Below are 26129 nucleotides of genomic sequence, written 5' to 3'. Positions count from 1 at the left end.
TTCATATTGATCACAACTTTGGCTAAAAAGCTCAATTATTTTTTTTTTATGAAATAGAGAAGCAGTGCTGGAAGGGTGGCCTGATAAGGTTAAATACTATTTAGATAATGAAAGAGAGTGACCTGATTAGGTCCTTAGAGCACTAGGGTCAGGAGTGAGGTCACAAGGGCACTGACTTCAGTGAAAATATGATTGGCCCTTAAGTACTCCTCATCCCTTACCACCACTCAGCACCTCATTGGTTAATTAAAAAGAAAAAAAAATCCACCACCATCCAACTCATCATCTAAACCTACCCAGAATCGCTCCAGTCATCTTCCACCAGTTCCATTTATTCTTCTGTTTTTATCTCACGTGTTTAACCAAGTTGTGGAGATGTAACAGATTAAGTATAAGCAGTAAATACAGGCTTTTAAGTGCCTCAGTTTACCTTTGTCACACCACAGTTATAGATGGTGTTTTCAGAGTAGCCTTTAATTAAGAGGAAAAGGTTTTCCCCTATTAATTATGGAGCTTTCAGAATTTGAAGGTATTCATTTGGCCTCTGAAGAGACACTGAGGCTGCTTTGTGGCTTGGGTGTTCAATCAGAACTTTCCAGTTTCAGGAGACCTTTTACTTTGCTTTTGCAGGACATGACATCTTTTTTCCCCTGCTGTAAATCAGCAGTACTAAAATCTAGGCCTATAACACATGTTGTTTATGAAAAGCTATGACATAAACAAGCTGCATGCACTTTTGTATTATGTGGCGATCACAGAGGTGCTCTAATATTCTGTTACACTCTGAACATTTAGTCTACCTTACCCTATAATTCTTCTAATCTCTTTGGAGTGTCCTCTGCTTTGCTCTGTTTGTCAGTTTTCACTGCATAACACGCTGCTTGGGTGTAAGTCATTATTCTATGACGTGCAGTGCACTATATAGGGATTAGTAAACTGAGATTCAGCCTTGCAATGTTTTACCTGTGCAGCGATGTCATTAAATTCCCCCCCTCTGTGGAGAACCAAAGGTGGTTCTTTCTTTTAGAAATGCATCCATTTGACTCCCACTGTTGGCACCTGGTGTAAAGGCTGTTCTTGTTCAGTCACATTTGAAGCATTTTGTGGGGGGCTGTCATGAAAATGAAACCTCATTATTTTCCCAACTCAGCGCTCTAAACCCGATTTCACAGGCCTTTGTACCCCGTTGGTGTCATGTCAGCAAAAGACGTGCGCTTCAGAACTGCTCTGCAAGCTTTAACTCATGCTAGAATATTCTTACATGTAGTACATGTAAAGGGGGGTGGCTGCAGATTGCTTTAAAGCATAACAATACACCCCACCCAAGGATCAGTTTCATAGACATGTACATAGCATAATAAGTTTGAGAGTGGCTTTTTGGCAGGAGGGGAACTGTGAATATAGGAGGCTTATTTAAATTAGGGATGTGATCACAGTTTAAAAGTGTGTTTCACAGTGTGTGCCCATGGTAAAAGACGCAGAGTGTCACTGAAGGCCATTATTCATTTAAATTCAGAAACCGACTGTGAATATACAGCATGCATAGACAAGTGAATCTTATTGAAACTCTTTACCATTGCTGTCAAAATGTTATACTCAAGACATCTTTTCTCAAGACACCCAGCCTCATTATAATCAGGCTAAATGTGTCTAGAATATTTTTTGTTTTGCTGCTTGGTTGAAATACACTGTAGAAAGAAATTGGACAAGCTTTACAGAACATTGGCAAATAATAAATAACAAACTAATAAATTTAAGTTAGAGTTAAAGGTGCAGTGTGTAAGATTTAGTGGCATCTAGTGGTGAGGTTGCAGATTGCAACCAATTACGTACAGTGGTCTTTAGGTTTCCCTCATCAGCAATTTCCATCTCGGAAAGGCCACACCGATGTTTATCTTGTTTTGCTTCTTCATGTTTTTCGCTTCTTTGGCAATGAGAATTCCTCCTTTGCCTTTTCTTGTGATAAATAATAAGTATAATCTTCCATTTGTCAAAATTTGTGTTCTCAAACTTCTAAAAACACAAAATGGTTAGCTAGCACTGGCACTTATTCTTCTTTATTCTATGTCTTCCAACCGGTGCTATTGCACCGCTGAATTCAAGCTGCTGCTTCAACCTAAAAACGCAAAGGTGCTCTCTAGATCCAGTGATGGGTTTGTCCATTCTTGGCTACTGTAGAAACACGGCAGTGCAACACAGTAGCCTCTGGTGGAAGAGCACTTGCTTCCTATGTAGATATGAAGGGCTCATTCTAAGCTAACGCACCACAATTGGTAGTTACAGGTTTTTGTATACTATATTCCATTTCTGCTAATAGTTCCCCTTGAATCTTACACACTGCACCTTTAAGAGGCACTACAGAAAGTTTCCAAAATGCTATGCTAATTATCTGTGGTAACTAATTGAAACTAGGCAGGTTGGAAACAACAATGATTTTGCTGAAATGCTAGCGTTAGCTTGATTATGCAACAAAAAAGCTACACCTGATTTATCCTAATCTCATTTAATCTAATGAAATATTGACCTGTCCATGCTTCGCCCCCAAATGTGTTCTTTCATAGCATGTTGTGAGAATCGGACAAGCTTAACAGAACTTTGGCAAAAACCCCATTCAAACTAATGAATTTAGGTTGGAGTTAAGAGTCGTGACGTAAAGTTGAGTTTCCAGTTTAAAATGCTACGCTATCAAGCTAGACTATGTTGTACCAAATTGAAACTAGGCAGATTTTAAAACCACATTTTCCAACCCGCCAAAGTTAGCTTGACTGCACAGCAACAAAAAACACATTCAATCTATCTTTTTCCCATTAAAGCTAATGAGAAATTGATCAATCCATGCTCAATGCACAAATGTGTTCTTTCATAGCGACGGTTGTGAGGACTGGACAAGCTTTACAGAGCTTGGGCACAAACCCCATTAAAACTAATGAATTTAAGTTGGAGTTAAGAGTCTCTACATGAAGTTGAGTTTCTCTACCAAGCAGGACTAAATGAAACTTGACAGTTTGGAAATGATCACGAATTTGCCAGCATGCTAACTTTAGCTTGATTAGAGCTTAAAGTTGCTACATTAAGTTGAGTTTCCAGTTTAAAGCTCTGCGCTAAGTAGCTGGACTAGATGTAGCTAACTGAAACTAGGCATGTGGAAAATGACTTTTTTTGCCAATGTGCCACAATGCTAAAGTTGAATTACATGGCCAAACAACTACACATGATCTATAGTCTTCCCATTCATCTAATGAGAAATTGACCTGTTGGTGCTCTGCCCACAGATGTGTTTTTTTGTAGTAACTCTTCTGAGATTTGACAAGCGCTGGTAAAAATCCCATTTAACTAAACATGTTTAGGTTTGACTAAACTCCAAATTCATTACTTAAGATTGAGTTTCCAGTTCTAAATGCTACAGAGCAGGACTATGTTGTAGGTAATAGAAACTAGGTAGAATAGAAATGACAAAGGATTTGTCACTGTGCTAATGGTAGTATAGAAAAAAAACTACACCCTATTTATCCTAACAGTGTGACCTTTCACATACATACTAAATAAGTACCATTAGAATTTAATAACACTCTAAATGTAGGTTTTATGATCAAAAATGTGCTACAATGTCTAATTTGGTTAAATGGGATTTTGCCAATGTCCAACCTGACAGCAGTTGCTATTAAAGAATTTATTTGTGGGCAGAGCATGGATTGTTAGATTGTGAGTAACAAAAGAAGATTCATGTGGGAGATTTTCCTATTAATTGCTATGAAAGATGATGTGTGTGTGTGTGTGCGTGTAGTACTCTGAGAGGAATGCGTGTGAGTGTGAGTGCTGCGAGCTGTAGTCACAATGAGGCTTGCGCTGTGTGACATCCTGGTACATTTTGACAGTCCACACGGCTCCCTCACATTCCTGTTCATCACACACACACACACACACACACACACACACACACACACACACACACAGGCACACAGGGAGTACTGTGCAAAAGAGACCACCCTTAATTTATTTCGTTTGTCATTAATTTTTCAGCATCAGGAAAAAAGCAGAAAACCTATTTGAAAATTACACAGAAGCCTCAACAACTATATATATTATCATAACATTTCATTTTTTCAGGAGACTTGATTTCAGTTTTTTAAAGAAATCTCCAGATTTCAGTATTTGAAGCTGGTTGCATTTTCTGCTTCTCAAGATCCACATAATCCCAAACTCATTCAATCATGTTCTGGACTCAGGGGCGGTCAGTCCATTGTACTGAGAACACCAGCAGCTTCTTTGTTTGATTTGCAAATTTCCTTTTTCTCAGTAAGGGCTTTCTTGACAGCTACACATCCTTTCAGACTCATGGTGTTGAGATCTGAAGCAAGAGTGGAGCTTGATTTTCTCTTATTTATCAAAAATGAAAGTTTTAAGTACTGTTTGTCTGATGGGGACAGTTTTGGTGTCTACCAGGTCTTGCATGGTTGTTAGGAGTCCCATTTTCTCTGTATCCTTAATACTTTTTTAACTTCATCTTTGGAAACTCCTGCTTTTTTTCACTTTTTTCCTTTGACTTTCACCTTCTTTATACAGGTGGATTATTTTATATTGAATCACAAAGAAGCTTCTGGAAACTGCAAGCAAGTTTACTGAAAGAATGGAAGCTGTAATAAAGGCAAAGAGTGGATGCACTAAATACTGAAACAACTAACATTACATTTAGTCATTAAGGCTTTTGTGTCTTTTCCTGTTAAATATATGCCTTTTTCTGACACTGACTCTTACTTAATGGCTATTTTGACTGGAAAGGACATAAATAAATGGTGGTCTCTGGCTTTTGCACAGTACTGTACATGCTCCCCATTTCCAGACTAAATCCATCTGTGTTAAATGAACTCCTGCCGAGTCACATTTACACCTGCAGGGTTAAATAAGATCCATTTAATCTCTGTAGGGCTTCACTAAACACTGGGGATTTTACTGTGGCACTGGGCACACAGTCTCCAGACTTAACGTAGACAGAAGATTAGTCATGTTATTACACCCACAGCTTGGGTCGCAGCCTGGACAGACTAGTGAGCCTGACCACTAAAATGATTCATACGCAGTGTTTTGTCTTCGGTTGAACCTGGTAATTTGTATGTTAGGTCTTTGTAAAGTTAGCGTAGCATTCCGTTGGTCTCAGATGTATTCCAGTGACCGTTACATGGGGGTGTAACAGCACAATCCATACAATACAATCAGCCCAGATTCACTTAGCTTTGATTCAATTGTTGATACTGGGTTCACGATTCAGTATTCCCATAACATTCTGAACACATTTTGAATAAAGAAAATGATGACTGTAATCATGCTGCTGTAAAACTTACTAACAACACTAGAGCCGGGAGCCGGGAGCCAGGAGGGGTGCTGGAGTGAGTTGTTTATTGGTGCTAATCGCAGGGACGCAGGTTACTGTTAAGTTCGGGTGCTGAAATTACTAGACCCCATGTGTCAAACACAAGGTCCACAGGCCAGATCAGGCCCATGACACAATCCTCTCCGGCCTGCAGAGGTATTTCAGTTCTCTATTAATATTAGCCTGTTTCACAATGCGCTGGACTACAGTCCTTAGCATGCAAAGTAATGTATGCTCTGACACTCCTACCCCAACAACAAACTATTGGACAGCAGTTACACCTCAGTTCTACAGAATTCCACACCAGTCATATCACCAAACGCACTAGCTGCATTTCAGCTGCAGTTCAACCAATTTAAACACATGAAGTCAGCTCAGCAGCTCAGAAATTGAGCCCAAGTCTTAATAAACTTGTAGCAAAGAAAGGATGCCAGGTGTCTAGTTCAAGGAGATACATAGGTTTAAAATATTGAGCTCCTGGGGACATATAAATTTTGAATATTTCAAGTATTCATGTAATTTTTCAAGGTCTACAACAAGTGCCTATATTTTACTGCTGACATTATTGAAATGAAATAAAAACATTTCTTTCTCTGGCCCACAGATTTGTTGAAATGTTCTAATATGGCCCTTTTACTTGTTGAGTTTGAAACCCCTGTACTAGACGAAGAACATGCATCATGCTATATAATATGTTTTTTTTTCCTTATTCATTTGAATTGTTTGAAGACAGACAAAATACAGCTTTATACATATAATCGACACAGCAGTGACAACTGATGCAGCCCTGCTGTTTCTGCTCTCAGCTGAGCCCTGACCAATCAGGTTGTTGATATGAGGCCAGAAAACCAATTTTGTCACACCCTTAGTCAAGTTACACACACACACACGTAGTCCAGCTACGTTGGCTGAAAATCGTTTTTAAAACAATACTAGGCCACATCAAGGCACAGAACTGCAACTCTTGCTTGTGTTTTAGTGGGATGCACCTCAAAGCGACATACACAAGTTAGACGCCCAAAGTGGTCAACAGCTGGCACGGAAGCGATTCACTTCACTCTAAAATGCAGCGTTAACTTTAACTGTGCATGACTATGAAATACAAATACAAACTTATACCTATAAAAAGCACACATGGGTCTTTGCTATGCTCAAGCTATTTTGAAATTTTTTCTTTTGGGTTTTTTCATTACTGTTTTAAATGGTTAAAATCGGGAAATGTTGCAGCCCCCTCAGCTCCCCACTTGCAAACTTCAAACAATGTAGTTGCATTAGATGGCACAAGTAATAAAATGCATCCCCATGATGCAATGTCACAGTTTTGCTTTGTAATGTTATATCACAGTATATTTTTACACCCTTACTGTTACATGGCTTTCTCTAATTAATGAGATCCACTACTGGACTCATGCTTACTATGCTTATAAAGGAAGCATCTGTATCAGGACGTAGTAGAAAATGCTGGAGCATAACATCAGTTTCATGAATTAGATGCAGAGTTCATGCAGGATGGTCAAATCTGCGCTCGTTTCTATGCAACTTTGATGAATAAGGGCCCTTGTGACTGCTATTCAAAGATTATATGACCTTTGGGGAAAGTGAATCAACATTTACCCAAAACTTTCTCCAGACTTTGACTTTCCAGGCTCTCAGAAAGAGCAAGTAAAACAAGTTGTGATGCTAGCAAGGGCCTTTATATTACTAAAGCATTACAATTTAACTTATCACTCAGTCCTGTATTCCAGATGCCTTGCTGTCTTTTTCTCCTGCTTCGGTCAAAATAAGCATCAAGTCCCCAGGCTGCGGGCGAGAGGCGCAGGATTAGCTAAATCAGAAAGTCAGAGCCCCCTCCCTTCGCAGTGGTCCACCCGGGGAAAGTTTAGCAGCAGGACTCCCAATCCTTTCCTCTGTGCCACCATCTGTTCCCTCACATTCTCATTCTCTCTGTACCGGAGGCTGCCCTCTCGGTGCTGCTCTTGACGTCTATGAACCAACAGGAACCATCCCTGTGAGCTCTCCCTGTGTGTGTAAGTGTGTGTGTGTGCATATGTGGGAGTGCGTGTTTGAGTTTAATAACAATAATTATGTTAAACTGTATTTATAGAACATTTTTCATACAACGCATAATAGCAGCTCAAAGTCCTGGACAAGGAAAAATGGATTTCAAAAAAGTGAAGGAAGAAAACAATCAATTCCTGAAAAACCCAATAATTACACAGACCACTGAACACAGATGGTATATGATGAAAGCTTAGGCACTAACCTGAAATGCTAGCAGTAAGTGGCAAATCTGCACTTCTCATTACAAATAATATTAATATGTTTTATTAGGATCAACAAGTTCTTCATTGGAAAATAAAATAAATTGTTTTTATGTTTGTAAATTTGTGTCATTTTATGTGCCATAATTCATAAGTCATAATTCATTTAAATATGACTATATACCAAACTCTCTATCCCTTAGAATTAAGCAGGCTGTTTTCGTTACTGTGCCTTTAAGACTGTTATAAGTTAATGATCTCTCTTCTGATTGCCTGCCCTGTATTCCTCCTCACTCTGGACTGAAACACTCCTTATAAGTTCAGTGTGGATGGGCGGGGCTACACTGCTGTAGGCCAAATAGGCAGATATATTTAAACGTGTTAGTTTTTTTTCACATCACAAAGACAATGAGTGTGTTTACGTGCACTCAATAATCTGATCATAATTAGATTTCTGCAGTTATCTGATTATTCAAATGTAATGTCATGTAAACAGCATACTCTGATTTCTTAGATCAGAGTAATGTCTATAAATCCGATTAAGAAATCCAATAAAGAGAGCTGGATTTTAGCTCAGTATTCAGATTTCTTGGTGCCTGTGAACTCTTACTCTGATTTCTTTCGGATTTCTCAGTCTGTGCATGTGTGAAAACAGACGGCGGTACTGGAAATAGGCAAGCAGCGTTACTGCTTTTAAATATTCTTCATCTACTTCTGATGTTTGTTCATATTGTTTAGGTAAAGTGGAGCGATGTTTATAAAAAATGTTGCAATGTAGAAATCCAACTGCTGCCTGACTCTCATAGACGTGGAGTTCTACCATTATCTGATTACACAAGTGCATGTAAATGCGTTGATCGGATTACTGACAAAATCTGATTTTCTGCTGTTATCAGATTATTAAGTGTGAACACACTCAATGAATTCATAACAGGCTATTTTTGCGGCTTAGTGTCCACATATGCCCTGTATGGACTGGGGAGTGTATGATAAGTTTTGAAACTTTGGCATTGCTTATATACATAAAACTCATATTACAAGAAAGTTTTACAGGAGCATTATCATCATTTCTGAAAAGTTGGCATTCCTAGCTTAACACGATCCTCCTGGCTGGAGTCAGTAGTATCCAACTGCAGACCCGCAGCACTGCACTTGAGACCCTCACTTTCAGACCTGCTCCATACAAGTACGCCTCTAGTGGTTGATTTCAGAATTGCAGTCACACTTTCCTGCCCTTACAAGAGAATTTTACCATGACTTTTTTTTTTTTAGCAACCAAGTGTATACATTATGTAGTAATGCCGCTTTCAAGTGCAAATGAGGCGATAGTTTTGTATGAGGAGGAACTCGTTAACCTATCGTGCGTGTTTAAGTGGTTTTTGTGACAGATATAGAGAGAACTGAGGTTGTGAACTGGGTGTTTATTAGCTTGCTGGTGTATATCAGTTTTGGCCTATTTTATTGGTGTTTGGAACCCATACACTATTAAAAATGATGGATGAAGTTTTCTCAGGGGTTCTTTAGTAAAGGAAATGGTTCTATTTAGAACTATGAGTTCTACATAGAACCATTTCATGCTTAAATAGTTCTTGGTGAAATGGTTCTTCACATTGATATCTGAGAGTTTCTTAAACAATATGCAGTAATAGCAGAGCCGGTTCTCTGGCAGTAGCCATCTGTATGTACGTCTCCAGCGCTCTCCATGTTACCAATGGCAAGCCTCTTGACCTTTACATGACATCATATCCGGAGCTGAGAGCACGGAGCTGACAGTGCAGGGCTGAGAGTGCAGTACTGCGGCTCTGCATCCTGTCGCTATAATGGGTTGCAATATATTTATTTGTATCTGCAGCACATTTGTATCTTTCCATCTCAACTTAATTGAATTTGGCCTCAGTTTGTAGGCAGCAGTGGCCCTGGTGGTTCATTCCATGAGGTGTGTTGTGATCACAGTGTAAGCACTGAGGACACTGATCCTGTACCTGAAGGTTGTAGGGCTCAAATGTCCCTTATTTGACCAGCGCTGTTCTAAACTAGCTGCTTAAGATATTCAGATAAAGATTATCACTGTGCCTTTTTGTTTCCCAAGCAAGGACACCTCAGTGGTCCCAACTGATCAAATACTTTGGCAACTTTATTAACTTCATTTGCTATGCAGTATGTGTACTCTACTACATTAGAATGCTAACTATAGCCTAAAGGTGGCCACACAGGTGTCTTCATTCAGAAGGAGAAAATGGCTCACAGCGCAGCCTCAGCCACTTATGTGTCGACCTTGGACCAGATGGAGAATAAGGACAAGCAAAGAACATCATACTTGTAGCTAGGGCTTGAAAAATCACAGTCTACACCTCTGATCACAGGCTACTGCCACCCAGATGAAACATGCATGTCAAGGGCCCAATCAGAAATGACTGCAGTCAGAATGTAATCATCAAAATATCTGCTTTTTCTCCAAAATCATTTGTTTCACTTTAGCTTTCACTTTCGTCTTGCTTTGTGACTGCTTCTCTCCCTTTCAATTATAGACGACTCTGAAATAGGACTCCTACAAAAGACACAACAGTGCATCTCCAAAGACCTCAGTCAATGTCACAGATGTCTGACACCATTCTGGTATTAATTAAAGCCAAACTGAATTCATCATTATCATTCATTCATGTTTACTATTTTATTTATTATTCAAAGTGACCAGTAAACCCACCCGTCTTTAGTGGTAAATCTGAATAAAAACAGTGGTTTTTGGGTACTATTTTGCCGTACAATGCCCCGCATTTACCTCTTCACCACTGATCTATTTTTAAAAATATGCTTTAGGCTAAAACCTTTTCAAAACTGTTGTAAACTAATGTCTCTGGCATCAGGCAGTGTATTCCATGCAATAACTTCTTGTAATGTAGCTTTTAGAGGATTAACTGACATCTAGTTCCTATCACCACTGCACTGCTATGACCATTTCTGACTGTAGAATCAAACCACTCTGAATGACATCTTAATAATTTAATAAAGGAAAATTTTGAAAAGTCAGTGGAACTATTCATTTAAAACATTGATAGGGAACGATCTTGAGGGCTTATTTTTTTTTCTTTCATTTGTTATCCTCACCCACTTTGTGGAGGAGACAGTGGTGAGCTTTTGGAACGGCCTTATCACAAGCTTTTTCAAATTTTCTGTATAATTTTAGTCACTGAGATAAACAGAGTCATTCAGAGAAGTTAGATGTGAAATGATTAATTGTAGAGAAACTTAACAACTTATATTTATTTACAGTGGTGGTGACAGGAATCAGGAGTTGCGTTATCTACAATGCAAAAATCACTCTTTTATTTTTTTTGTATCCCACACCACCAGTGAACCTACACGTGCTTTCTGAGCTTTTATCTATAATGATGCGGGTAAAATAGTGGAAAACCTGGAAAAATACATTTTCTTTAGGGACTATTATGCCCCACAATGCCCTACATGTACAGTTCTGCCGTGAATGGCTCTTGAAAGTACACATTTAGACCAAATCCTTACTTTAAAACTTAAGTAAAACAATGCCTCAGATGTAAGGCAGCATATCCATAACCATATGATATACTTTCTGTGAGGAGGCCTTAAGCATTAAACACCCAAGACGTCTGGTTCCTATCAACACCACTGTAAACAATTCCATGTCTGTAAGTTTCTCTAGAACGGAGCATTTCACACCAAACTACTCTGACTGACTTTGTTTAGCTTTTAAACATACGGCCTAATGTTCTATGCCAAAAATACAGCTTTTTTTTGCCCTGAGATGACCTTCTGACATGTTTATTTACTTGGACATAATCCATCATGTTCTTAAATATTCTTCGGTCTACTGAGTTAACTATATTATTTTAAAGGAGGGTTTCAGTAATTGCCTGACTTCATTTCGCATCAAAGAAATGAGCAGGGCGTTCCAACATAGGTCGAGAGGGGGAGGGAGAACTGAAAACACTCCTTTAATTCATTTTTTCCTCACTAATGAGCCACACTGGCTTTTCCTAATAGTGAAAAAGACTGCACAATCACTCGCCGATTAGCCTAATTACCAAAAGACATTACAATTAATGTTCTTACCATTATCCGGACCCCAGGGTTCATCACCACCCCCCCCACCCACCCCCCCGGGGAGAAAAAGGTACGACCCGTCAGTTAAAGTTTGAGGCGGTTTCAAATGGAGCAAGCGGAGAGCTCTTCTTAGTGAAACACTAGTCACATCGCTGCTCGTGAGGTGTGTCGAGTTACAGATATATTTACAGAAGTAACTGTCAGCACGGACGCCATGGTGAGTGGAGACTTTTCTACGAGGCTCAAGTTCGCTATTCGCCAGCTTCATGTTCAAATTTGCCCGTTCCACCTTAAATGGTGCAGGGGTTACACTCTGGCATCCACTGGGCCTTACTGATATATATGAAGTTACGACGGACGACTCGTGAACGAATCGCTCTTTTGAACCGGTTCTTTTAAGCGTATTCAGCAGCTGAACCGATTCCAACTATAATCACGTCAAACAACTGAAGAGTTCCCGATTAGGCAAGCACGATAATATCGGATTCATATCAGTATCGGCAGATAAATGCTGTAAAAATAATAATAATAACATATATATATATATATATATATATATATATATATATATACAGGGTGATTCAAAATGATTCACCCGATTTCAATCTGCCATATTTTTAGAACCGTGAGGCGCTTAGGAACCAATCACAACGCTTTGCGTTCTCCACTTAAATAACAGTGAATCCGTCATAATTGTGCAACGTGATTTTCAACAGCAGTGAAACTCAAACAGCTCAGAGCATTCGTCACTGGTGCCACAACACTGGATGATCTCCAAAATCGCACTTGTAAAATTACATAATAAACTTTACGCTTATGCTCATTTAAGCCATTTACAATTTACTGCATTGTTCTGTAATGATCAACAAGTGAAATAAATCATTTTGAAATTGGATAAATCTTTTTGAATCACCTTGTATATATATATATATATATATATATATATATATATATATATATATATATATATATATATGTGTGTGTGTGTGTATATTGGCATCGGACTGATGTTTAGATTTAATGCATTTATTGTGGTTTACTGTAATAACGTGTCTGCATTTTATTCATTTAACTGCATTTGTAAGATCTAACAAGGTAGTGTTTCATTTCTCTGTAATGCTGATCCCCGTGGATCCAATATCAGTTCCTACATTTCACACATAGTTATTGGCGTCGGCAGATATGCACATGGAAAATATCAGCACTGGCCACGATTCCCATGTCGGTGCATCCCTTGAAACCCGATCCCATTTAATTAGGAGGAATAGCAGAAGTACACCATGCAAAACCATCTCTAGAACTTTCACCATGCAAAGAAACATTTAAGCATGAAATGGTTCTTTATAGAACTTGTGGTTCTAAACAGAACCATTTCCTTTACAAAAGAACCCTTCAAGAACCCTCTTTTTAAGAGTCAGACTCATTCACTTCTCTAAATACAATTGTGTGTGGATAATAACAAAATCATTGAAATTCTATGAAAAATTTGACCTGAACCTCCTACTAGTATACAAAATAACATCTATACATATCTACCCGATCTATATCTATAGTGAATAGTCTCTAGAACACAGTGCCTCCAGATACATTAATTCTGAATAGAGGTAGCACTGTAGGCCAACAAAGGCTCAGCAAAACCAACATATCAATCAGGCCTACAAAGTGCTAACAGTGCTTAGTCTATGAAAGACATTCTGAACATTCTGTTCTGTTGACAGATACTTAAAGCTCTTTTGGCATTATGAATTCGGTGGCTGCTGAGATTTGGTGGTTCAGCAGTAATTCAAGATCCCTCATAGTGGGATATTTATATTCTGGCGAATGTCTCTGCCTGCTTCATCATATTAGCTCTGCATCATGCCATAGGTCAAGGTAAATGATATGAGTTTACGTAATATAACCAGCGTACATGTCAACTCTCCGCTCTGCAAATGAGCACTGAAAACAGACAGGCATGGCAGAAGAAAAGAGTAAGTCACTGTCAACTTTTCTATAGATCATTTGGAATTGTGTAACAGGCGGTGCTTTTTGGTCAGATTTGACTGAATTTTCCATTAAACTTTGGATTGATCAGCAGGGCAGGGTGTCGCAAATGAACTAGACATTAAGGTTGTGAGCAGGTGTTGCTGCATCTTGCTGGGCGTATGTGGTACTGCAACAACTGAGGCCCTCTAGCACCAACAGCGCTGCTGCTGAATAAAACTGAAATGCTTTCCTTGTTTTGATGAGTAACTTCTGCTTTCCTACTTTCTGTCTCCCTGCACACCAATGCAATATTTAGGCTGTGTGGGGAGTGGTTTGTTTTCCTGTGCAATTCTACTTGGTTGAGCCCAAGGCAGGGCATATTGTGATTCTCCAGCTAGATAGCATGATATACCTTGTGATAAAACACAGTTGTAAACCATTGCTATGGACAAGTCAAAGATCTGGTCAATGATCTGAATTATTGTGATAGTAATTTGCATTCATTGGATCACGTGAATGCTTTGATTTGTCAGAACACTCACAGAAAGTTTTAAAGCCCCAGGAAACCAGATTTAAGTTTTAAGTAGGTTCATTTTGTACAGAGCATGTTTTGTGAATAACTTTCCAGTGTCCACTAAATGGCCAAAATTCTTCTCTTTCAGTGTAAACTAGGCGGCCCTAATCTTAGGTCAAGCGTACGCAAGCGGTATCCCCAACAACCACAAGGCTAATGCGGCTTGTCCCACCTACACAGCTTTAACAAAATGATGTTCCCCTACAGCATGTGTCAGACTTCAGTCCTGGCAGGCCAATACACTGCAGACTTCAACACGCCACCTCATTAAACACACCTGATTCTGCTCATCAGCTAATTAACAAGGCCTTTATTAGCTGAATTCAGCGTTAGATGAGGGTAAACGCTAATCTCTGCAGCATTTTGGCCCAGAAGGTCCCCAGTTTGGCTGCATCCATAAATCCTGAAAGTTGCCGTTTCTTTCTACCGATCCTCCTCCTCTCTTCGAGAGAAGCTGCTTCAGACGGAGGGTACATGAGTGTATGCTATCCAGGAAGTCTTTTACAGATTTTTGAGTGACATCACTGCAGACATGCTTGGAGAGGATGGACAAACATGGAGCAATCCAATTATAATTCAAATTCTTTGTTTTCTTTGGAATTATATAAGTATCTGTATTGTGTATTTTGTACTTAAAATAAAATAAAATAAAACATAAAATAAAAGTAGAAAACCACACAAACATGAATAGGCAGGCTGTGTGTAGCAGCTTAGGCTGTGCTCTCAAGCGAACACTGTGATAGGCTCATTTCATCAATGGTCAACATCAAATTTAATGACGCTGAAAGGAGTCGGCTGTCCCTTTTCCTCAGTTTCTGCTTGTTCTCTCAATTCCTCCTGCTCCACTACTCTCCTCCATTCCTTCATGTTTTTCCAGGGTAGGAGAGGAGAAGTGGGAAGGCAGGGGGAGGACAGGAACGGTAGCAAAAGTTTCTGGACGCAGCCTCTGTGTTTGAGTCAGAAGAACTTAACATGCGAAAGCCAAAGACCAAGCGAAAGCTAACCCAGCAAGTATAAAGGAGATTTCAAGCTAGCTTCTTTGTCTGTCCATCCATTTGAACGATTGTTCAGCCAGTCATGCCAGCATTTCCTGAATGCCCATCCAGCAGTACATTTAATAAGAATTTTCTTTAAGATGTTGCCACACTGTAAAAAATGGCTCATCAGTTCAACCTAAAAAACACTTCATGGTAACAAGTAAATTAACTAGTTTTATTCAACCTAAATAAATACTTTGAAGGAATGATTCTTTCAGTCAGTGTCAATTTTTTTAATTGACTACAACTAGTTCAGTTGCTTGTTAGGTTGATCTGGTGAGCAATTTTTTTTATATAGTGCATATAAAATCCGGATAACATCATAGACACAACGAGTTCTACAACGCCACCTGTGTATGTAGAGCCCCTTTCACTCAGTTCTCTCAGCTCATGCTGTTGTGTTCTACTTCTGAGGCATAGATGACTGGGGTGTTGGACCGAGTGCTGTCAGTCACAGTGTTAGAGACCTCATTCTTTCTCTTCCGCAGTATCAGTACTGCACAAGCTAATATTGTGATAACGGTAAACAAACAATACATTGTGCAGCCTTGAATGGACAACTGTTCATACTTACAAATAATTAATGGCAGGCAACAGTATGCCTTGCAGTGCCTTTATGCTTGACCTATGTGTTTTAACTTGAAACTGCACTGTAAAAAAACGACTTGTCAATTCAACCTAAAAAAATTACTTCATGTGGTAACGAGTGATTTAACCACTTTATTCAACCTAAATACATACTTTGAATGAACAACTTCTTCAATCAATGTCATTTTAGAGTTGAGTAAAACTAGTTTAATTGCTTGTAACTACATGTAATTTTTTAGGTTGATCTGGCGAGACATTTTTTACAGTGTGTGCTATTGATTCAGTACTAATTAACCATGGTGCTGTGTGGAGCTGTTAAAACGTTTGTCAGTTCAACCTAAAAATTGCCTAAACCAGTGCAACTATATTTATTTCCCAACTCGGTGAATACTTTCAATGAAAGAAGGCAAAGCGGAGTTTAGATCAGATGAACAAAAGTACAATTTAACATTAATTCTAACCTCAAAAGCACTTCTGCTTAGTTCCACATCCTACAGGGTACACTAAAAATAGTTCTTCAGGGGTTATTTAGTAAAGAAAATGGTTCTATATAGAACCATGAACACTTAAAGAACCCTTTGCATGATTAAACGGTTCTTTGCATCATTAAATGTAATTATCCCACAAAAGTTACTTAAAAATCCCATACTGGTTTGACACTAGTACCTGACAGATGTTCAGTGCTGATATGCCAGAATGAATTAGCCCACATTCCAGACTGACCTGCTTCCAGTTGTGCACAGAACACCTTTGATGAGCCAGAGGTTATATATGAGGTGATCTGCAAGAGGAACATGCTGTAAGGGTGTGATGTACTGGGGGTGCACCGATATGGAAATTCTGGGCCTGTGTGGATATTCAATATTTTTTATGTACATATCTACCACTGATGATACATAAACATTTATAAAGTATAAACAATTAGGACTACATCGGCCTGAATTAGCATTCTAGAGAAGTGTTTGTAGGGGGTTATAAATGCAGTAAAATTAATAAAATACAGGTATTTAAGCACAGTAGCCCAGCATCACCTATACATTCTGCTCTTCTGGAGTTCAGTAAATACATCATCATATACTGATTTGAAATATGAGCTCTACACATCTGTTGAATGCTGATTTTTTTAAAGCAAATATCTGCAAATAAATAAACAACTGCCCTCAAAAAACACACAGAATACACAAATGTTAAGGAACTATTTGCACATTTAGACAATGAAACAATACAACAAGCTCTTTTTTCATTTTTACATTGAAAATAGTTTTTTTTTTGCCAATATTCTTCGTATTGATTAGAAAATTTCAAAATCTATGCAGTTGAATCAATGCATGCATTTACCCTCTAATGCTGAGTGTGTTTAATTTGATAGAGAAATATCAATATACATGGAAATATCCACTGAAGACTGACAGTCTTTGGACTTGAGTAATGAAATTTCCATCTGCATGTTTGCACATCTCCCATGAATTAACCTCAAAACTGCTCCTGCATTACCTCACCCTCCCATCCCACACCCAGTATTACTTTTGGCTTCCCATCCAAAATAAACTGAAGACAGTTCTCGGTGTTTGAAGAAATAATGAGAAAATGGTAGAGCTGCTGCGGTGATTCTTGTTTGGCAGCATTTTCATTGCTTTTTTGTGAACAGACGAGAGGCTACCAAGTATTGCTTGAGCTATTTTCAGCTTTGTTTTCAATTAAACAGCGCCCAGATCCCCCCCACCTCCTCTATATGGCGGCTTTTAGAAGTTCTCCAGCTGCGTTATGAGTGAGCTACTCTTACTGGTCTCACTTCAGTCTGATGGGGAGACTGATAGAAGGCATCATGGGAAGAAAGAAAACCCTCCCAAGTCTTTCATCTGTGTTTTCTCTGTGCCGGCAGACAGTCTGGAGTTATGTCATGACTTTGATATTTTCCTTTTTCCTCCCTACAATTACTTAGCTGGGAACAAATCTTAGGATGATGCTTCCTTTGTATGCCGGACCACTCTGTGTTTCAGTTTCAAAGCCTGAGCCTCCGCTTATATTCCATTACCCACATCACTCTTTCTCCCTCTCTCTACACCTCCCTCTATGTTCTTCTGTTTTGCTTCCTTTTTCTTTCTGCATCTACTTTGTTTCTGGATCTCACCTTTTTTCCTGTGTCTCGGTCTTTTACTTAGACCCCCCCCCACCCCTTCTTCTGGGCCACTACGTGCAGCAGTCCATCTAAATCCCCTGGACCTGGATTACATTTCCGAGGGGATTTAGGCTATCTGCCTGACACATGTCGCACAGTTAGTTGTTAGCGCCCGCACTAACGCACCATCTCCTCACACTAAATCGCCTTTCCGGATACAGACTGAAGTGAGGGTACAACTCTTTCGCTGTTCTTTTTGGCACCTTAGAATGGAGAATTGAGAAGACTGTCTGTTTGTTCTTTGAGGACTACAGGAACTCTTGGAGGACGTACAATCATCATTATCATTCCTCAAATCTAGTGACTGGTTGGACAGTATGTCAGTCTTTCGTACCAAAGTTCTACCACTTCTAACGTCCGTCTTTTGAAGCCGTTCGCAAAGGACATACAAGAAAAAAACTGAGATCTGCTCAGTTCTTTTGTCTGAAACTCCAGAAAGCATGAGTGCAGCAGTGTTGAATATGGGACCTGTATCATCTGTTCTTGTGCCACCTGCCATGGTGCCCTCGGGCCGGCCCGAGGCTGGGTCCGAGCGGGCCCCCACCCCAATCTCTGGCGCATCTTTCTCAAAAACTCTCCACAAGCTCAGCCTGTCCCGCCTCATTGAAGACTTCTTCTGGATCGGCGGCAGCATCGTGGCCAACTCCAAATGGAAGCTGGGCATGTTTGGTAAGAGCTGGAGGTGCTCTGTGCTTCAACCTGAAGGTGGCAATTCGACTGCATCAGTTTTGCAATGTTAGAAATGGTTCTAGTAGGTCATGTTAATTGGACACACACATACTGGTATCAGCAGGGATTTGCTTAAAAATGAATTGGCAGATGGTTAGGTGTGATGATTTATCAAACTGATATTTGGTAATGGGTTTACTATACTTCAGAAGAGCAGAATGTTTAGGTGACACTGGGTTACTGCGCTAAAATATTAGCATTTTATTCTTTTTACTGCATTTGTAACTCTATAGAAATTGATTGCCCTGTAATACTAATCTAAAAGGAACTAGTCACTAGTTTCTCCTTTGGTATTAGCAGATATGTACGCAAATTGGATATCTGTATTGGGCCACAATTTCAATTTTGGTGCATTCCAAATATTAATATTCAACAACATACCGTCCCCTTGGAATTATAAGGTTCTGAGCAGTTTTAAAATATTGAGCCTCAAAGATTTTGGGTTCCAAATAGCAAAACTGAAATGTGGAACATGTCTTTTTAGTACATTAAAATGACAGACACCCTAAATGTAAAAAAGATGGATGAATGAATAAAATTAATATGGTGTCATAAAGGCCCCAATGGTTCAACTGTTTAATGACCTTTAAGGCTTAATAATAACAGAACAGTATAACGGAATAAGAATATGTGACTAACTCAGTTTTGACAAAAATGTCAGATAGAACCTTTTAATTGCAAGAGGACGATACTTGTTGTCTAAATAAAATTTTCTGCCTGTTTTCAATCCAAAAAGGTTTGTTCTGTTGTTTTCCTACTGTCTGTGTTCCACTACTGTATAAATAGTTCCTCCAGTCAAATTTGTGTGTTCAGTGTATTAAATTTTGAATCATTCCAGAATAACTGAATTGAATCAGTGAAATTTGAGATTTCATGTTGCACTGAATCATTTAATAAAGAATCATAATTGAGACGGACGCCTCTAACGCACTCCCTCAAAGGGCTTCATATGGAGGATTTCCATTTAAATAAGACTTTCAAAATGATTCTTCTGCGGGTTTTGGAAATGACCGTTTGTGATGAATAATTAAATATCATTCTGAATGTTATGAAATATATTTCTGAGTGTAATTGCGAATAGTTATGTGTGATCTGCAGGCTACTAGTGAGAATTATCCAGCCATATAATACTAAGTGTCAGACTTCAGTATGTTTGTCGTTTGACTATTCCAGCCCTGGATATTGTTATTCACCTCAGTTCATGTGAGGGCTCCTTCGTTGATTTGAAAGTGATGGATGAGGCTGAACTAATTCGAACAGATTGTTTCAGAATTCTTACAGAAGACAGATGCGTCCCTTGCTGTTCTTGTTACATCTATTTAATGTCCTGTGCTATGAGAACCATGAGCCACAATGTGAAATCTTACGAGGACACGTGTGAATTTAGAGCAGTCTTCGCTCACTGCTTCATCAGGTTTTACAGCGAAAACTCTGATTTTGTGTTATTTGTAACCTTGTGAAGTCACGCTACCTGGGCAGAGGAGCAGATTGTCCTGTGCGTGAGGTGTTGTAGAAGCACCTGTTTGTAAAGTTGGCATATGGACATCAGGCAATCCCTCTAAGCTTAAGTCTGTGATGGCCAGAGAGACTCACCTGACCGTGTTGTGACACACATTGAGCAGACAGCCAGAAGGCAGCCAGGTCAAAAGCTCAATTCGCTTGAACAGGCTTAAACGACAGCAAGTATCACAGGTTCATTTGACCTGGTCCACAGTTTTGTCCGTTCACATTGCTGCCCCCAGACAGTTGTCTGACCCACACCCATCGCCTTTTGGCATAATTTGGAGAGGGAGTGAGGCAGAGGGTTCTGAGGGTGAATCCCTCCTTTGCCCCAAACCATGCACGGAAGCAGTTCACGGTCATTATTTGGCCAGTCTGTCCAAAGTTGGTTTCATTTTTGCATATTTCGATTTCTTTCTTCTATACGTTTAACATTAAACAAAAAGGTCAATCAAATGTATTATTATCATATTGTCAGTTATCATTGCTCGCAACCAGGACTAGCAGCTATCTCTTTGCCTGAAATTGATTTTCTTGATTTCTGTGGACTGCCAGAGACCTCTGGAGTCTATCTGTAGTCGGCGTCATGCTAGTGTTAGGAACTCAACTAAGTTGGTTTTCTCTATGGCAGAAATGAATGGTGTTTTCAAAAAAACTGCCACTGATAAAATAAAATGCTCCAAAGCTGATATGTTTAGTCCTGTGTACCTTTTCCCGCTGAGTGGTCGCTCTGAATTACAAGTTTAGCTGTCAAAAAACGAAGAATGCTACTTACATGCTAAAAGCCAGCTAACTCTCCTGCACACTGAAATGACGTCCTGTAAAACTCAGTTAATTATAAAACTTACACATCAACACATGCTACTCAAACTGCAGCTTAAATCTGCCAAAGCTTCCAAACAACCAAATTTGACAAAGTGCAATCGTTTGTGTGAGGTATTTTGGGGAGGTTGCCCATTCATATGATGCTAAATCAGTGCACAGCAGTGGTAGCAGTAGTCATATTTTGGCTCCTTAATGACCTCATAATTTACAGGGATCTGACAACTTTGAGAAAAAATGTCTGTACAGCAGAACATATTGGCTTTTGAACTTCTTAGTTCACCACACATTATTTTTTTTGAAAATGCCATTTATTTTTGTCATAGAGAAAACCAGGACAGACTCAGAGTTCCCCATATTCACAACTTCAGAGGTCTATGAGAGCTTAGTGGCCACCAACAAATTACATAGTCATTGGTGTACAAGCAGTAGAACAAATGATTTGCAAAGCAGACTCTACCTATAATAGATGTGGGGTCTCAACACAAAATGTCTGCCAAATTTTTCAAAGATATTTTTAATAAATGAGTCAAAATGCCTTGAAAAGAGTATCATTTTTGGACATGGCTTGTATTTGTATAGTTGTTATAATTATTGAACTAAATAATTCCACAATAATGATCCCTGAACTCTTAGTCTTAGGGCGCTTTTATACCTCCCATGTTTGGTGCGGACCAGTCGAGCTTTTCTTTAGTTCAGTCCAATTTGACAAGTGTGAGCACTTCAAACTCTACTCTGCACTTAAGAAAGGAACCATGGTCCAGCAAAAATCTGAGGTCTCAGTCTGCTTCCAAGTGCACTTTAGCCATAGCAACGTGAAACCAGCTGAACCAACGAAAAACTCAAACTAGGTGTGAAAATGGTGTCAGAGTGCACCAGAATCAACCAGAACTTTTAATGTTAAAATCACTGAAATGTTCTCCTAGGAACAGTGTCGGTGGGCCCCACTATAGGGGATGGTTTCTGAAATCTTCACCTTTTTCACTGCTCATGAGTCTTCATGGCTTCACATCATTGTTCTCGCACATAAAGAAATCTGAAATCTTTTGTATTTCAGAGTTGCAGTGCGGAGGACAGAGGTACTTAATTGTGTTTTTATTGTGAAGGTTAACAATAACGCGGCCCATCTGAGAGAACATTTAAACATGATTGAAAAACGAGATTAGGTGCAATTTCTCGCCAAGCGATTCATTTTTGGATCAGGATTTTCTCAAAACCTGATTACCGTGCAAACCTGAACCTGGTTTCCACAGCAACCAATTTGGACCCGGTAAAGAGTGTGTCTATGTGTGTGTGTGAGCGGACTCTCTGTGGGAAAAACGTTTACCTGACTGTGCTTCACAGCATTGGACACATCCGCCAACACTTTTCCTTTTTTCTTTGTTTCTTCCGCGGAGTCTGCTAACCGTTGCGGGCCAATTCCTTTTGCTTTAGAATTCCTGACCGTCTTCAGGTCATTCAGGTTCGTCAGTTCAGTTGCGCATCTCGCTGCTCAAGCAAAACTACAGCACAAATTTACTGCCATATGAATCTGTGCCTTCTGGCAGAATCTCTTGACCCATATCTTCCCTAGAAAAATGAATCCCTATGAATCATACAAACCCAAATTTGATAATGCGGTTACTTTCCTTCAACTGCTCTGTATTTATTGCATCTTCTCTGTAGCTTCCGGGGCGAATAGATCGTCTAGTGTAATTAAAATGTAACAAGCTCTCTGCTTTCAGAGGTCCCAGGCGAGCTGTGGAGCTATCAGAAGCGAAAGTGCCGGAAAAGCACAGTCAAAGGAGCTCTTTTTAATAAACTTCCAATGTATTTTATTGCATAATGGGTCGGCTCATCTGTTGTGGTGAAGCTGCAGTAGTATTTTTGCTCCTGGTGTGAAATGGGCCTTTAAATATGGATATAATGCATTCAGACTTCATTGGCGTACCTGTTTGCTTGCACTTTTTCCATGTCCAGTATTGAGCTTCTCTGGCACTTTTCCTTTATTGAAAATGGGGCTACTAAGGGATTTATTGTGCGCTGCCTTTCCTCAGTCTCTCGCAGCTTATTACGGTGGTGTTGCTCTGCTCTTAAACTGTTCTGCTGCACAGAATGAATTTCGCATTGGCTGAGTAGCTGAATATGTTTCAGCACTCAGCTACAAACACCAGCTCATCACATGCATCTGGGTTTCAGAAACCGGATGTGATAAGGGAAGCTGCAGTACTTCTCATATCTTGGTTAAGCTGACAAGTGGTTACCTCTACATTCTGGGCACGATTTGCTATCCTGGAGTTTTTAGTGCTGCAGGAGACACAGTGTCACCAGTCACTCACAAACCAAACCACTCAACAGAATCCTTAATTATTCATTTTAAAATGCTCTGCTGATTCAAATTATGCTCAAAATATTTGGCTGATTTTCATTTAATTGTGTTATTATTAGTAGTATTATGAGTAGTAGCAGTAGTAGTAGTAGTATTATGAGTAGTAGTAGTAGTATTATGAGTAGTAGTAGTAGTAGTATGAGTAGTAGTAGTAGTATTATTATTATTAGTAGTAGTAGTAGTATGAGTAGTAGTAGTAGTAGTAGTATGAGTAGTAGTAGTAGTAGTATTATGAGTAGTAGCAGTAGTAGTAGTAGTATTATGAGTAGTAGTAGTAGTATTATGAGTAGTAGTAGTAGTAGTATTATGAGTAGTAGTAGTAGTAGTAGTAGTATGAGTAGTAGTAGTAGTAGTAGTATGAGTAGTAGTAGTAGTAGTATTATGAGTAGTAGCAGTAGTAGTAGTAGTATTATGAGTAGTAGTAGTAGTATTATGAGTAGTAGTAGTAGTAGTATTATGAGTAGTAGTAGTAGTAGTAGTAGTATGAGTAGTAGTAGTATGAGTAGTAGTAGTAGTAGTAGTAGTATGAGTAGTAGTAGTAGTAGTATTATGAGTAGTAGTAGTAGTAGTATGAGTAGTAGTAGTAGTAGTATTATGAGTAGTAGTAGTAGTAGTAGTATGAGTAGTAGTAGTAGTAGTATTATGAGTAGTAGTAGTAGTAGTAGTAGTAGTATGAGTAGTAGTAGTAGTAGTATGAGTAGTAGCATTAGTAGTAGTAGCTTTATTAGTAGCATTCATAGTAGTAGTAGTATTAGCACTAGTAGTAGTAGTAGTAGTAGTAGTAGTAGTAATTTACACGTCTACCATTTAAGCCTACAGCATGAATGGCTCCACCCATTCATATTGAAGTCATAAGGAGTGTTTCAGCTCTGACTTCTGTTAGGACGAGGCACAAATTCTGCATTGAAGCTTACATGTAGCATGTTCAGTCCCAGTATGGTCAATTTTTCAACTTTACACCTGACAGCTGTTTGCAATGTCCTGGTAACTACCCAGTCTATCCAGTACCTATTGATTTTTAACCATTTCTGCATAACTGAGATGTAAACCCAATCATAGGATGGATCGATGTGAAATGGGTCATTGTAGAGAAACATTGGAGTGAAAATGACTTGGATTTCTTTTCTAATATTGGTGATGGGAACCAGGATTTGCACAGATACAGCCATTTCATTCACTATCCATAATGAACCTACACATGCCTTCTGAGTTTTTATATGTAACATAGATAATGTAATAATGAAATAGTGATGTTTTTTCTTTGGGAACTGTTTTGCATAACAACACACATATACGTGCCCACAATTAATTGATTTAAAAAAAAAAAATTAAGCCAGAATATCGTAAAACAATGTCTGAGGCATTTCATTCAGATGTCTGGTTCCTTCCACCACCACTGTGAACAATTCTGGCTCACCAAGTTGGTCCCAAATGGAGCATTTAACATCAAGCCACTCTGAATGACTTTGATTACGTCCTAATAATTGAAATATGAAGATATTGGTGGAAATTTGGTTTCCCTATAAAGGAACAGTGCTGCTATCAGTCCATGAAGGCTAATGGTGTCCAGTTAGCATTATGCTAACCTTACCTTAGCATTTTTAGTTGGAGCACTGTTTTATTGAACCTTTATTTCTTATTAATTGAGAGTAGCTTAATGCAGCATGTATATTTGAAGTTGCAGTGTGGCCAAGTAGGGTGCAAGTCAGAAGGGCAGCCCTCAATTATTAATGACTGACTGCTGCTTGTACATCGCAGAGGACTGGAGGGGATGGTGCGGCAGTGTGCGAGAGCATGGTCAGATACTTTATTGATCAAGCTGAGTGTGGGAGATTGTAATGCTTTGAACAGCATTCTCCATGCTACATTTTATGCTGCGGATCAATGAGACACCATGACAGTTTTATTACCAAGTACCTTGAAATATGGGTAAGGATGGGTCTATTGCTTATTAGTGTTAATGTTAGTTTATTTTCTTGATCATCTTCAATCCTTCTCGATAAAAGATTGAGAACATAGTGTTTATTTTTCTTTCTACCAGTACAGAAGCACTTGGAGGTAAATGCTTGGCGGTTGGTAACTTCAGTGATCAGGCATTTTTTATGGGAAACCTCAAAAGTTTCGTGTACAGTTTTTATGCGTATTATTTATAAATGTTGCATTTTCCAATAACTGTTTATGTTGACTAAAGCAAGTGTGGAAGGTCCATGTCAAGGACTTAGATGAGCCTCTCTTAAAATAGATGGATCTATTCTACTTGTAGTGCTGCAAAATGTCCGGTTTGAAAAATGCTTTTTGTGTGTGAGAAGCAGTTAGACTCAAGGCTATATGACTTAATGACTTTTCTGGTAATTCGGCCTGTCAGTGACCACAAGTGGCCTACTTTTGTGTTTTGGGGCCTTCAACGTTGAACCGTTGGTTCAAACAGTGTTGATAACTAGTATCCTTTTATCTATAAACTGTGGAAAAGTATTCTGATTAATTGTCAAGGAAAATTTCAATTACAGTTATAGCATAATGAATGAGGTGCGTTCATAGAAGTACATTTATAAAGTCATAGCTGACAGTGAATGAAAGGTATTGGGGACCACTTAGCGTGATTTAATTTCGGTAATGATAACTAAACTCTAATTCTTTATTAATTATGTTAGCAATTTAACA

The 26129-nt window shown here is 39.0% G+C and overlaps 1 protein-coding gene across 4 annotated transcripts in view; it reads left to right on the top strand.

Annotated features, from left to right (window-relative positions):
• Window positions 1-26129, top strand: part of plch2a (phospholipase C, eta 2a) — a 221437-nt gene that overhangs the window by 134142 nt on the left and 61166 nt on the right. The window contains exon 1 of one of the 4 annotated variants that reach the window (XM_036579014.1): window positions 13581-13676. The exons of the other annotated variants lie outside the window; for them this stretch is intronic. Within the exon in view, the coding sequence (XP_036434907.1) occupies window positions 13661-13676 (16 nt within the window). The 5' untranslated portion in view covers window positions 13581-13660. Of the gene's footprint in view, window positions 1-13580; window positions 13677-26129 lie in introns of those variants that run through there. 4 annotated transcript variants of the gene reach the window in all.

This window comes from Colossoma macropomum, unplaced genomic scaffold (genome assembly GCF_904425465.1).
Source record: "Colossoma macropomum unplaced genomic scaffold, Colossoma_macropomum, whole genome shotgun sequence".
In the NCBI taxonomy this organism is placed as follows: Eukaryota; Metazoa; Chordata; class Actinopteri; order Characiformes; family Serrasalmidae; genus Colossoma; species Colossoma macropomum.
Note: the sequence above shows the minus strand (reverse complement) of the source record. Positions and strands in the feature narration are given on the sequence as shown.